General features: G+C 49.5%; 1 protein-coding gene and 1 pseudogene across 1 annotated transcript in view; both read right to left on the minus strand.

Annotated features, from left to right (window-relative positions):
• Positions 1–9,451, minus strand: part of Ctcfl (CCCTC-binding factor like) — a 22,165-nt gene extending 12,714 nt beyond the window's left edge. Inside the window, exons 1-5 of the mRNA XM_031373780.1 lie at positions 9,344–9,451; positions 8,300–8,853; positions 7,355–7,589; positions 3,574–3,744; positions 2,257–2,390 (exon numbers count right to left, since the gene is read on the minus strand). Of these exons, the coding sequence (XP_031229640.1) occupies positions 2,257–2,390; positions 3,574–3,744; positions 7,355–7,589; positions 8,300–8,842 (1,083 nt within the window). The 5' untranslated portion in view covers positions 8,843–8,853; positions 9,344–9,451. The remainder of the gene's footprint in view (positions 1–2,256; positions 2,391–3,573; positions 3,745–7,354; positions 7,590–8,299; positions 8,854–9,343) is intronic.
• Positions 9,452–12,013: 2,562 nt separating this feature from the next.
• Positions 12,014–12,798, minus strand: LOC116091839 (annotated as a pseudogene).
• Positions 12,799–13,395: the final 597 nt, after the last annotated feature.

The following is a 13,395-nucleotide window of genomic DNA, read 5'->3' on the forward strand; positions in this document are numbered from 1 at the left end:
AAAAAAAAAAAAAAAAAAAAAAAACCCAAACCAACCAACCCCACAAAAACAAGTAGGAGGAAAAATAATAACAATATGGGGGTTATAGGAAGGAAAGAAAAAAAATTTTTTTTGTTTGGTTTGGTTTTTTGAGACAGTGTTTCTCTGTGTAGCCCTGGCTGTCCTGGAACTCACTCTGTAGACCAGGCTGGACTCGAACTCAGAAATCGGCCTGCCTCTGCCTCCCAAGTGTTGGGATTAAAGGAATGTACCACCCTGCCCTGCTGAAAAAGAATTTTTAACACTGCAGCATGGGAGGGTTCAGGGTTCAGTGAGGCACACAGTAGGAGGTCAGAGGTGGCAACACAGGCATCCCTGCCTGGCTTCTTGAGGTAAGCAAGTGCTCTACCACTGAGCTACATCTCTAGTCCTCTTTCTCGTTTTTATTTTGAAGCCATGTCTAAGTTGCAAAGGCTGGTTTTAAGTTTACGATGTAGTCTAGGCAGGCCTTGAACTTGCTTCCAAGGGGGATCAAGAGAGTACAAAAGCATAAGAAACGGTTATGTCTAATCTGCTTTCTTGTTCACGAGTCAAGGGTACGGCGGGAAGAACATGGCTCATCACCCTATTTCATTGTTAGCCAGCAAGCACCATCGAATGGTGGTGGTAGCACAGTGGTCAGTGCCCCACAGGCCATCCCTGGGCTGCATGGACCATGGACCCTCTGCCACTGGGCAGGATCGCAGAGCCTCGGTGTCTCCTTGTTGGACAGCTTCTGGCCCCTTGCACTGCAGGCACAACCTTTGCCTCAGATAGGAAAGCTCCTTTTAAAAATAGCCATGGCAGAAAGAGGTTCTTGGAATCGAATTCTGACCTGTCTGTGAAATGCCCCAGTTTATGAAACCCACTTGCGTCATTGCTGGGTTTAAGCTTTCACTGTCCCCTTTTGCTTAGTTCCTGTCAGAAGTCTCTGCTTAACCCTCCTATGCCAAGCTCACCCACAGGATGCAGCCAGCTTCCTCCCATGAGATGGAACCTTGGCTGTGGACTGCTAGAAAATGGACCTGACCAGGAGACGCCCGCCACACAGCCTTTGTTTTCCCAAGGGAACTGATGGCCGGCAGCACAAGCGACTCAGGAAGCTGAGGTAGGAGATTTGGAGTTTAAGGCCTGCTGGGGCTGCAGGGTGAGTTCGGAGTCACCCTGAGCAACTTAATGAGACCTTGTCCCAAGAGAAAAGACATAGCTGAGGACACAGCTCAGAGGTAGAGCCGTTTGAGGCCCTAGGTCCAAACCCTAGTACCACATACGACACAGACACGGGCGTGCACGCACGCACATGCACGTGTTCACACAAATCACATGTATTTGCTATGAGCAGAACATACAGCTAGATTCCATCAAGTCACTGATAGCGCAGCGTGTGTGGACAAGGTTACATCTTCAAGCCACTTTTCCAGCAAATCTGAGAGTTCTCTCCTTACTGTCTACATTTTCATCATGTGCATATGACTGCTCTGCCTGCATGTATGTCTGTGTATCACACGCATGCCTGCTGCCTGGAGGCCAGAGAGGGGCTAGGATCCGTTGGAACTGGCGTCACAGACATCTGGTTGTCAGCAGCCATGTGGGCACTGCGAATCCAACCCAGGTCCTCTGCCAGAGCAGCCAGTCCTCGTAACAGCTGACCATCTCTTCAGCCCCAGCAGCTGAGAGCATGCAAAACTCTGCAGAGGACCCGGGTTCTAGTCCCAGCACTCCTGCCAGATGGCTTCCAACAGCTACAACTCCAGCTGCAGAGAATCTGTTATCTCTTTTATGGTCTCCTCAGTAACCTGCATTCACGTGGACATACCACACCCCATCCCCAATGTAAAAATAACAGAAATAAATATAGATAAATGTTGTTGGAGAGGGAGCAAGGTGACTTGGCTGGTAAAAGCACTCGCTGCCAACCAAGGCCTGCGCTTAATCATCAAGAAGGAGAGAACCAACTCCATCAAGCTGTCTTCTGTCTTCCTTATGCAGACCAGGCTGACCCTGAACTCACAGCAGTCCTCCTGCCACAGTGTTGGGATTGTAAGTATGAGTCACTATACCAGGCATTAGTTAGAGGATAGCGCCTGTAGCTCCCAGCATAGATTTAAAAATGTGTCTTTGAATGGTTGGGTAACAAGGTTAGCAACCCTAAGGGTGTACAGGGCTGACTGTCACCCCTCAGAGTGGCGATTTCTTGCTAGCTATCTATTATACAGGGCTGACCGCGAGGGAGCTCACCTCGACGCTGGCATACTTGCACTGGGAGCACTTGAAGGGCTTCTCATGAGTGTGTTTGTAACGCCTGTGCCGGACGAGTTCTCCGCTGGTGACAAACGCCATGTCGCAGTCCCCACACTTGTAGGGCCTGGTTCCTGGAAAAATCACACGGTTTACACTTTTTAAACAAGACTTAGCTGCGAAACTTCCAGTGACTTTCTAGTTTTGAAATGGCAGTCTGAAAGGCTTCTGCAATTAAGAAGTTCTTTGAACTATAAATATCGTAGATGTACGGAGACAGAACTGTGGGTAACAGTCAGTGCTTTTAGCTGAAACTCAAGAAGGCGTTGGGGGTGGGGGTGGGGAAAAACTAAGCTGGGGATGGTGCGGCAGGCTTGTAAACCCAGTGCTCAGGAGGTTAAGGCAGGGGGACTGCTGGTTAGAGATCAGCCTGCGGGACAAAATAGACACTATTTCCAAAACAAAAACAAAACAGAAAAAAAAAAGCAAAACTAAACATGAATGTATGCAGACTAGAACCCCCCTTTCTATTGGCGAGCGAGGCCCAAATGCCCCCTGGATGCTTATGATCAGGTTTAACTAATAAATTGACATTAAAAACCAGAACCAACAATGATAAGAAACTGACAGATGAGCGGGGCCAGGCCCTAGGCCTGTCGCTCAACTTGCTCAAGGAGCTGAGACCGAAGAATCACAAGTTCCAGGTTAGCTAGGGCAACTTAGACCTCTGAAAAGAAAAAGACAAGGCCTGGGGATGGCAACCCCTTGGTTGGCCCGCAGTGCAAAAGAAAGTGAGTCCAGCAGATGCTGAGAGGGTGTGGACAAAAACTGTCTAAGTCGCGCACCGAAAGGGACATTCTTTTTTTTTTTAAAAAAAAATTCATTATTTAAAGATTTATTTATTATTATACATAAGTACACTGTTGCTGTCTTCAGACACACCAGAAGAGGGCATCAGATCTCATGTCGGGTGGTTGTGAGCCACCATGTGGTTGCTGGGATTTGAACTCAGGACCTTTGGAAGAGCAGTTGGTACTCTTACAAGCTGAGCCATCTCACCAGCCCGACATTCTTTAATTCTTCTGCAATTTTCCTGTTTTTTGGTTTTTTTTTTGTTTTTTGTTTTTTTTTTTGTTTTTCCCTGGTGCTGAGGATGGAACCTGGGACCCTGCATGGGCTGGGCAAGTCCCTTCCTCAGCTTCTGGGATTTTCTCCAGACAGCGAGGCCCCAGGTAAAGAGAGAACTCGCTGGGTTTCCCTGCACCTCCCTGAGATTTATGGTGCATCTGTGATAGAAGGCTACCTCGGGCGCCTCACCTGTGTGGGTGTTGACATGGTTCCTAAGGAGAGTGACGGTCCGGAAGGCCTTCAGACACAGGTGGCACAGGTGTGGCCGCTCGTCGCTGTGAATTTTGATGTGACGATTGAAAGTTGAGAGTTTGGAAGAAGTGAACGGGCAGGTTTCACACTGGAAGGTCTGAGGTTTTCCTGGAGAGAGAAGACACCCAGCGATGTAGCTGAGAAGATCTTCTTTGAGCAGTTCCTCAGAGGCCAATGTGACTTCCTCAGCCTTGTGCTATTCAGGATTCCGGGATGTCTCGAAACCTCAGGACACTTTGTTCTTGATGAAGAGAATCTTGTGAGGAAATCCCTAGCTTCTGTTTCCTGCCACAGGTCTGTCCAGGCCCCTAAGCTATCCTCTGTGTTGTTCACAATGGACAACAGTGGGGCCCACGAACACCCCTAACTCCACCCTCTTCTGGCCACCATGGGAGCTGCACACAGGTGGTGCATAGAAATACATACATACTTACACATGAATTAAAAATAAATCAATCTTAGCCACGTAGCAGTAGCTCACACCTCTAATCCCAGCACTCAGGAGTAGAGTCAGGTGGCTCTCTGTAAGTCTGAGGTCAGCCTGGTCTACAGAGAGAGTTCTAGGACAGCCAAGGCTACAGAGAGAAGCCCTGTCTTGAAAATCAAGAAACAAACAAACAAACAAACAAAAAAGTCTTATCAAATTGTCATTTACAGTGTGGTGTAGATGGAGGAGGACAGAAGACAAAGTGTCCATCTTCTCCAGGCAGGGAGTCCCAGAAGCAAGTCTGCCATAAACATGGACCCAAATGGGTATGCTCTGTTGGGTAAAATAAAGACACCCCCTCCCACCAATGCCTTCCCAGAATCCTCCACCCAAGCCAGGGGAGCTCTGGGAAACTGGCATGAATCTGAACAAAACCAGAACTCACAGCCACATGTCACTATTTAAATTTGTATCTAGCAGGACGGTGGTGGTGCACGCCTTTAATCCCAGCACTTGGGAGGAAGAGGCAGGCAGATTTCTGAGTTCGAGGCCAGCCTGGTCTACAGAGTGAGTTCCAGGACAGCCAAGGCTACACAGAGAAACCCTGTCTGGAATCCCCACCACCACCAATAAATAAATTTGTATCTAAAATAACTGAAAACAAAACCAAAATGTGCCTCCTCATTTGAGTGCCACCAGCCACCCCCGGCTGGTGGCTGCAGACCTGGAAGCATTCCTTCCCTGTATCTCTGATGTTCCCTTCGGCAGAGCCAGGCCGAATAGACAAGTGAGGACATCCTTGCCCCGGGAGGCAGCTGTGAAGGAGGGATGCAGCCTCAGCTAACACTTCCTGACAAAGCTCTCGGGGAGCTGGCTGAGGGCAGCTTCAAGCTTCCAGCGCTATGGGGGAATCACACTGCTGTTTGAAGACACTGAACTTGCTGCTGTTGCTTGCTGACAATAACCATAGGAGACTCACACAAGCAGCGTTTCTCCACAGAGGACACATAGGTGGCCAGTAAGTGCTTGGAGAAACACCCATTAGAAAGACGTAAACAAAAGCAGCAGACTTCCCTCCCACACCTGGTACCAGCAGAAGAAGGCACCTGGTCAGGGCGTGGAGACAGGAGCCTCTCTGACACTGTGCGTGGCTGTGGAGACTGTTTGGCAGTTTCTCAGAAAGTTAAGCATGGAGCTGGAGAGATAGTGTGGAAGAATGCTTTCTAAGCAAGCATGAGGACCCGAGTTCAAATCTCCAGCATCCGTGTAGGAAGCCAGGCATGGCCATGCATGCCCTTAACTCTAGTGGTGTGGGACTTGGAGACAGAAGGACCACTGGAGCTTGCTGGCCTCCAGCCTAGTTAGAGAGAGACGGTCCTTAGAGACGGTCCCAAGAGAGTAAGCAAGGTAGAGAGCAATACAGCAGAATAGTCTATGACCTCTTCCTATGGGCATGCCACGTGCATTCAAGGGCATGTACACACCCAACACACACACACACACACACACACACACACACACACACACACACACACACACACACGCGCGCGCGCGCGCGAGTTAAACATGGAACGAAGATATAATCCAGCAATTCCACTCCATATGTACATTCCCCTAAAGTGAATTACATAAATAGCTATAGCAAAACCATTCATAATAGCCAAAGAGCAGGAACCACCTCAACATCCAGCAAAGGAGGGATGGATAAATAGTTGTGGTATGTCCATACAATAGAATACTAGGCATCTGTGAAAAAGGAAATGCTAATATATGCTACCGTATGGACGAACCCTGGAACTATACTAAGCAAAAGAATAAAGAGCCAGAGAGCACGTGGTTTAAAAGTATTATTATGGGCATATTGGTCCAAATGTCCATATCAAAAAAAGTATACTGATGGTTCCCAGGGTGTGGAGGCCAATGATGGAAAGTACGAAGATGGAAGAGATAAATAGGGTGATAAAAATGCTTTGGAATTAAGAGTACTAATGGTTGCATGGGATTGCGAATATATTAAAAACTGGAAAATAAGCTAGGAGGGAAATTGGGGGCTTCAACTTCATGACTGACTGTATGAGCTATTACCATAAGGCAGAGTCAAATCTCCACCTCCAGAGGCAAAAACCTATGGATGACTCTGACCACGTATAGGGAACTGAAGTGCTGTCATGGTGGCTGGTCCTTTGTAAACTGAGTGGCCTCCTTCCCTACCCTGGCCTTTCCTAGAAGAGAAAGGTGGCTTTTTTTGTTTGTTTGCTTTTTGTTTTTTTCGAGACAGGGTTTCTCTGTGTAGTCCCGGCTGTCCTGGAACTCACCCTGTAGACCAGGCTGGCCTCAGAAATCCACCTGCCTCTGCCTCCCAAGTGCTGGGATTAAAGGCGTGCGCCACCACCGCCCGGCAGAGAAAGGTGGCTTAGTGGTGGTTTTTGTTTGTTTGTTCATTTTTTTTTTTTACTCTGGCTGGACTGGTGAAAGAAGCCAGGGTCGCATGCATACTGAGAAAGTGTTGAGCCACTTCCTAGGCAGGCAGAACTTTTTAAAAGTCACCTAGAAATTGAGATAATGGGATGGAACTTCTCCATTTAAATACGTGAGAAATTACTTTGAAAGAGCAGCTCACTAAACCACGTGAGAGTCAAGGGCTTCCTGGGTTGCTAGGATGTTTGTTTATTGAAATATTAGAACGGGGCCTCCACAGAGCCCCGTGGGCCCCTCCCTGCCTATGAGTGCCCACCACTGAGATTCCCTGACAGGGCTGCGGATGTCACCCACTCATGAAGGTCACTCTTTCTGCTGCCCTGACCCTCCGACCCAGATCCTAGGCTGGCTCCATTCTCCACGATAGTGGAGCCTGGCTCTCCTTCCTGGCCTTCAGTCAGACTCCCTGCATTTGCGGGTCCCCTTTTCTAGCCTTCTGCAGGAGGGACGCTCTGGTCTTATTCCCTAAGCCCTGACTCTCCTACGGAGCTCGCTGCCCTGCTCTGTAATTACCTCACTGAACACTCACAAGGAATTTCAAGCCAGAAAGCAGGGGCTGGAGCCCAGCCTAGGATTTATGCGTGTAATGCTTTCTGGAACGTTTAAAAACAGTGTTTGAAAAGTCTGAGTGTAAAATAAAAAATAAAATACACTCTAGGATTTGATTCACAGCACAGAGCATCAGTTCAACATTCCTTCCACTTCCTGATGTTCTGAAAGAAACTTTTAGAAGACAACACTTCAGACTTCAATAACTGCCACCCTCCCACGAGAGAAACAGGTTCTCGGTGTGTCTTGGGTTGGCCAGCCTACCCTTGGTCAGCCTTCCAGGCTCTGGTTTTGTGGCTTTGGCTCTCGGCACACTCGTTTGCTTTGGCACTGGTGGCGCTGGTGGATCTTGCTTCTCTTCTAGGCTTAGATGGGAAATGCTCAGAACGATTTCGTCTTTTCCTTCATTTGGTTCCATTTCCACAAAGAGGAATCTCTCTTCTTTCTTGTCTGTCCCTCCCTGGGGCAGGAGCTGGTCCTCTTTTTCATCTTCTTTGGGCTAATAAGTCAAAATGAGCAAGCAGAGGCATCGCTCTTAGTTACAATCTGATAAAATACTTCATTCTGGCAAACTATGCAGCATGGAAGGGAACCACGCAAGGGCGTCAAATGCTTGCTAGAAAGCCATCGATAATTCAGCATTGGGGGTTCTGTGGGGACTCTATCTTTGTTGTTTGTTTGTTTTGTTTTGTTTTTTGTTTTGTTTTTCCCAGGGGGTGGGGGCAGGCAGGGTCTCAGGTAGTTGAGCCTGTCTCAAACTCACCATGTACCTGAATATCTAATCCTCCTGCCTCCACCTCCTGAATGCCAGAATCACAGGGTACCACCAAGTCAGGTTTGTAAGGTGCTAGGGATGAAACCCAGGCTTCATGCATGCCAGACAAGCTCCATACCAACCGAGCTACAGCTCCGGGCTATAATATTTATTTTTTAAAAACACAATGTACCTTATGTTAATAGCATTATTTCCTGTAATTTTTAAAAGTTTTTAAACACACACATATTTATGTGTACTTATATATGGTAAGATATATATATATGTATATATACATATATATCTTATATATATCTTATACACACCCACCCACACACACACACACACACACACACACACACACACATATGGCAAGGTCAAAGCTTCAATCTAAGAAAACTCAGTTTTAGCTCTCTCTATCCCACAAGGCATCAGTGTGTAAGAACGAACCGTACCTTCTTCGGGGCTGTGCTTTCGTCCAAGTTTGGCGGTAACTCTTGATTCTCCTCGGTCACCAGTACGTTCTCCTGCAGCAGGTGAAAATGCATCAGTTCCAGCTCCTCTGGTGGGTACAGCTCTTCCGGGATGCTGACGGTCACGCAATGCTGAAGGCTGAGCTCGGGCTCTGGGTCAAGCCACAGCACGGATGGCAACTGCAGTATGCCTTCCGTCTGTGGTACCGTTCCTGGACGTTCCTCGGAGTGTGGCAGGCTCAGCCATCCCAACCCCTGTAGGTGCACATCCTGGGACGCCAGGTGCACGGTTTGCAGGGTCAGAATCCGCCTATCGCTCTCTGTCCTTGAAGGCAGCTCCTGGGGACTCGCATCCAGAAGCAGGCAGCTGTTGTCAGCCTCTGACTCCTGGGCAGCTCCCTCCGGGGTTTCCACTCTTTGTGCCCCATCCTCCTCTTTTTCCTCCTCTAGGTCTCCAGGCTTCAACTTCTGCTCTTTGATCTGGGTGAAGTGCCCAGAAGGTGCAGGGACCTCAGCGGCAGCCATGGTGACGTCCCCTGATGAAAAGAGAGCACACAATCCTCGTGGGTTACAGAGGGAATGGGGCCTAATGGACATGGGCTTTGATCAAGGTGCACAGGATGGGATCAACATTGCAGGCCAGTTTGGACTCCGTGGTGAGACCGTGTCTCAACCCCACTCCCACACCCTGCATAAGTCTCTATCTGGACTTAGGTGATATTCCAACATTCTAAGTCCCAGGCTGGGCTCCGGATGGTGAAGGGTGGTGGTTTCCATTGGCACGGTCCAGGGCTGAGCAAAACCTGGGTCATCCCCCCCCACCTCTGTGGGACACGTGAGGTTTTTAGGGCAGAGCAACCTCTCTTTGGCCTCGTGGCTCTTGGCAGCCATGTGCACACGGCCCACCAGCCTCCATGCCTGCCTCTCAAGCTCGCGCTCCGTCCGCCCCGCCCCGCCCAGCCTCACCCCACCCATGCCCATGCCCCCTGTTGCTCCCCAGGAGGCAGAGTCACCCCAGGGCCTCACCACGGAGGCAGGACCTGGACTGTCGACGGTGTGGCTGCCACCTTGCCACCTCGTGCTAAGTTGTTCTTCGTGCAGCAGCCGCTGCCACCATCTCCTTCTACGAAAGCCCTGCGCAGGTGCTGGCGGGAAAGGGGTGGAGCCAAAGAGAGGAAGATGGTGGAGATGGAGAAGTGGAGGAAGGGGCACAGGACCCCAAGGGGGCGCTGGAGTCCTCGGGGGAATGATGGACAGAGAAGAAAAGATGGAATCCTGGGAGGCGGTGGAGTCCTAAAGGATGATGGACAGAGTTGTGGAGTCCTGGGGGGAGGTGGGGGGGACACTGGAGTCCTGTGGAAGGATGATGGACAGAGAGGGAGAGATGGAGGAGCCCTGAGGGGGTGCTGGAATCCTGCGGGGGGAGGATGATGGACAGAGAGGGAGAGATGGAGGAGCCCTGAGGGGGCGCTGGAGTCCTGGGGAGGATGATGGACAGAGAGGGAGAGATGGAGGAGCCCTGAGGGGGCGCTGGAGTTCTGCAGAGGAGGAGGATGGACAGAGAGGGAGAGATGGAGGAGCCCTGAGGGGGCGCTGGAGTCCTGGGGAGGATGATGGACAGAGAGGGAGAGATGGAGGAGCCCTGAGGGGGTGCTGGAATCCTGCGGGGGGAGGATGATGGACAGAGAGGGAGAGATGGAGGAGCCCTGAGGGGGCGCTGGAATCCTGCGGGGGAGGATGATGGACAGAGAGGGAGAGATGGAGTCCTGAAGGGGCACTGGAGTCCTGCGGGGGAGGATGATGGACAGAGAGGGAGAGATGGCGCCCTGAGAGGGCGCTGGAGTCCTGCGGGGGAGGATGATGGACAGAGAGGGAGAGATGGAGGAGCCCTGAGGGGGCGCTGGAGTCCTGCGGGGGAAGACAGGGAGGAGTGGTCCTGAGGGGGGAACTGGAGGCATGGCAATGAATGATGGACAGGAAGGTCAAGGAGAGGTCCAGAGGGGCGCTGAAGTAACTTAAGGACGAATTGGAGGAGAACGGACCTGGAGACTATGGGAGGACCGACAAGGCATTGCTGGAGAGGAAGGTCCTGCAAGAGTCGAGGAGGCCTGTGTGCAGGCGGTGCTGGATGGGGGAATGGGGTTTGAGAGGAAGCTTGCCATGTAAACTGGAGGCCCACAAACCTCGTGGGTGCAGGAGTGGTAAAGGAGCTGTAAGGGGGAGACAGGAGGGACAAGGGAGGCCGAAGGAGACGATGGAAACAAAGTTCCCTTCAAGTTTTGGGATATTGGAAAGTTGGAATGTTGGAAAAAAATTAGAGGGCCTCAAATGTGTTGTCTTCGATCTTGTGTTTATCTTCAAAGTACCTTCAGCCTCTTTTCAGACACTTGCGGGGTGCCGTCAGATGGGTGGAGCCAAGGCAGAGGTGGGGAGATGGAAGGCAGGAGGCCTGGACCTCCGTGGGACCTTCCCTTTCAGCTCTTCCCACTTGATAGTGTTCTCAGCAGAAGCATGCTTTGTGGGCAGTGGGGGATGAAGTGGATGGAAAACGAGAGTGGGAATGGGGGGACCGTGGTAGACACGGAAGGTCAGCAGGACTTTGCTTCGTTTGGAACCCCTCAGTCGTCCAAGGTCTTTTCTTGCTATCCCACAGCTAGGCGTTTTGTTTTGCCTTTTTAAAAAAAGGCATGGCTTACAACTCCGAACATTTAACACATTTCAGAAATGTAGTGTAATCTTGTTCGCTGGCTGTGAAGAAACATGTTTGTTGGGTAAGTCTCAAAGGACAGCACACAGTTTGCCGAACAGGCCTTTTAAAATATTAAGTGAACTAGCTGGTTTTCCAGCAGTCTTGATTCCGACACATCCCCCCTCCTATCTGTAGCCAGGGAAGTTTTTGATGTCCACATCAGTGCTTCTGCTTCTAGCCTATTCTAGCACTTTCTCATAGCTATGTCTCTTATTTGAATATAGTATATATGCAAAGATTTTTTAAAAAAGATTTATTTTATTTATTTTATGTGTATGAGTACACTGTAGCGGTACAGATGGCCATGAGCCATCATGTGTGTGGTGCTCTCCTGCCCTGCTAGCTCTGGCCCTTCACTCTGGCCCCGCTTGCCCCAGCGTAATATACTGTAGCTATCCTCAGACACACCAGAAGAGGGCGTCAGATCTTATTACAGGTGGTTGTGAGCCACCATGTGGTTGCTGGGATCCGAACTCAGGACCTTTGGAAGAGCAGTCAGTGCTCTTACCCGCTGAGGCATCTCACCAGCCCGCAAAGATTTAAAAAAAAAAAAAAAATCAATAGTGCAACAGATAGAAACTCATCACATTTAACAGAAACTCTTGTCCCGTTCGTGAGTTAGAGTCTTGGGCCACTGTCTTTCTTCTCACACTGAGATTTGTGTGTCTGTGCGTGCACACACACAAGCGCATTGTGCAGGCGCATCTGCGTGCTGAAATTTGACCTGGAAAGATAAGTATTTGGAGGTCCCAGTGAAAACAGTGCTTTAATAACTTTTTACTTTTCTTTTCTCTTCTGTTTTTCCTTTCTTTTCTTCTTTTCTTTTCTTTCCCCTTCTTTTCTCCCCTCCCCTCCCCTTCTCCTCTTTTCTTTTCTTGCTCCATTCTATGGAAGGTGACTTTATTTGGTTCCGGGGTCCCGGGTTCCAGGCCAGGAATGTCCCAGCTTTATTTGACCTTCTTCTTGGGGCGCAGGTTGTTGGTGTGGCCGCACTTCTTGCGGCAGTTGACTGCATGAAGGTGCAGGTGTGCGTAGCACTCGTGGGAGATCATCCTGTTACAGTTGTACTTCTGGGCAAACTGACGAAGGGACGTCTCGATGATGCCACTGCGCAGGCGCAGCACTAGGTGCATGGTGGACTCTTCCTGGTTCCCGTAGTCCGACAGAACGCGGCACCCTCCAGCTGTTCGCTCGTGAGTACGGTCAGGTGGGATGCCTTCCTTGTCTTGGGTTTTGGCCTTGACACTCTCGATGGTGTTACTCGGCTCTATCAAGAATGATGGTCTTGCCCATCAGGGTCTTCACGAAGTTCTGCAAGTTGGTGTCCACTCTGCCGCCTGGAGGAAGAGAAAGAGCTATAGTGACTTTTTTTTTCTTTTTTTCTTTTTTGTTTTTCGAGACAAGGTTTCTCTGTGTAGCCTTGGCTGTCCTGGAACTCACTCTGTAGACCAGAGTGGCCTCGAACTCAGAAATCTGCCTGCCTCTGCCTCCCGAGTGCTGGGATTAAAGGCGTGTGTCACCTCCGCCCCGGCTGTAACTTTTTTTAAAAAAACCAGTTAAATGACCTTTTCTGCCTGAACAATAACTACCTGTCCAGTGTCTTCATGAGTAATTTTGCAGCTAGAAGATTTTGTCAGAATATATATTATAGATTGATGTGGGAAATTTAAAAAAACAAAACAAAACAATTTAAAACTCTACTGCATCCCCACCCCCACCCCCCACCGCACATCCCGCTCCCTCCTCTCTCTCAGATTGTAGCCCAGGCTGAAAGCCTGGACTTCACTATGTAGTCCAGGCCAGACCAGCTTTCTAGTTTTCTTTGCATTATATACATATATATCTCCTCAAGTTTTAAAATGTTTTATTTTATTTATTTTGCATCAGGGAGGGTCTCCTAGTGAATGGAAGACCTGTGGTGGCCTCGCACTTTTTCTCTGCAGCTCACTCAGGTTTTGTGTTTGTTTGTTTGTTTGATTTTTGTCTGCTTGTTGTTCTGAGACAGACTCTCGTGTAGTCCAAGCTGGCCTAAAGTGCTAAGTCCTGCTTCAGCCTCCCTGGTTTTGGATTGCTAGCCTGGAGTTCTCCTTCTTCCAGTGTCAGTTCTCTGGTGCTAGGATTGCAGACATTGTCCACCTGGCCTAGCTTGCCTTCTAAATGTCTCCAGGGGCAGGAAAATGGCCCAGCAGGAAAAGGTGCTTGCCGCCAAGCCTGACTGTGGAAGTTTGATCCCCGAAACCTACATAGTGAAAACAGAAAAGGTTTTTTTTTGTTTGTTTGTTTTTTGTTTTTGGGTTCTTGTTTTTTTCTTCCTTAAAAAAAAAAAAAA

The sequence above is a fragment of the Mastomys coucha genome, unplaced genomic scaffold, assembly GCF_008632895.1.
Source record: "Mastomys coucha isolate ucsf_1 unplaced genomic scaffold, UCSF_Mcou_1 pScaffold15, whole genome shotgun sequence".
Classification (NCBI taxonomy): Eukaryota; Metazoa; Chordata; class Mammalia; order Rodentia; family Muridae; genus Mastomys; species Mastomys coucha.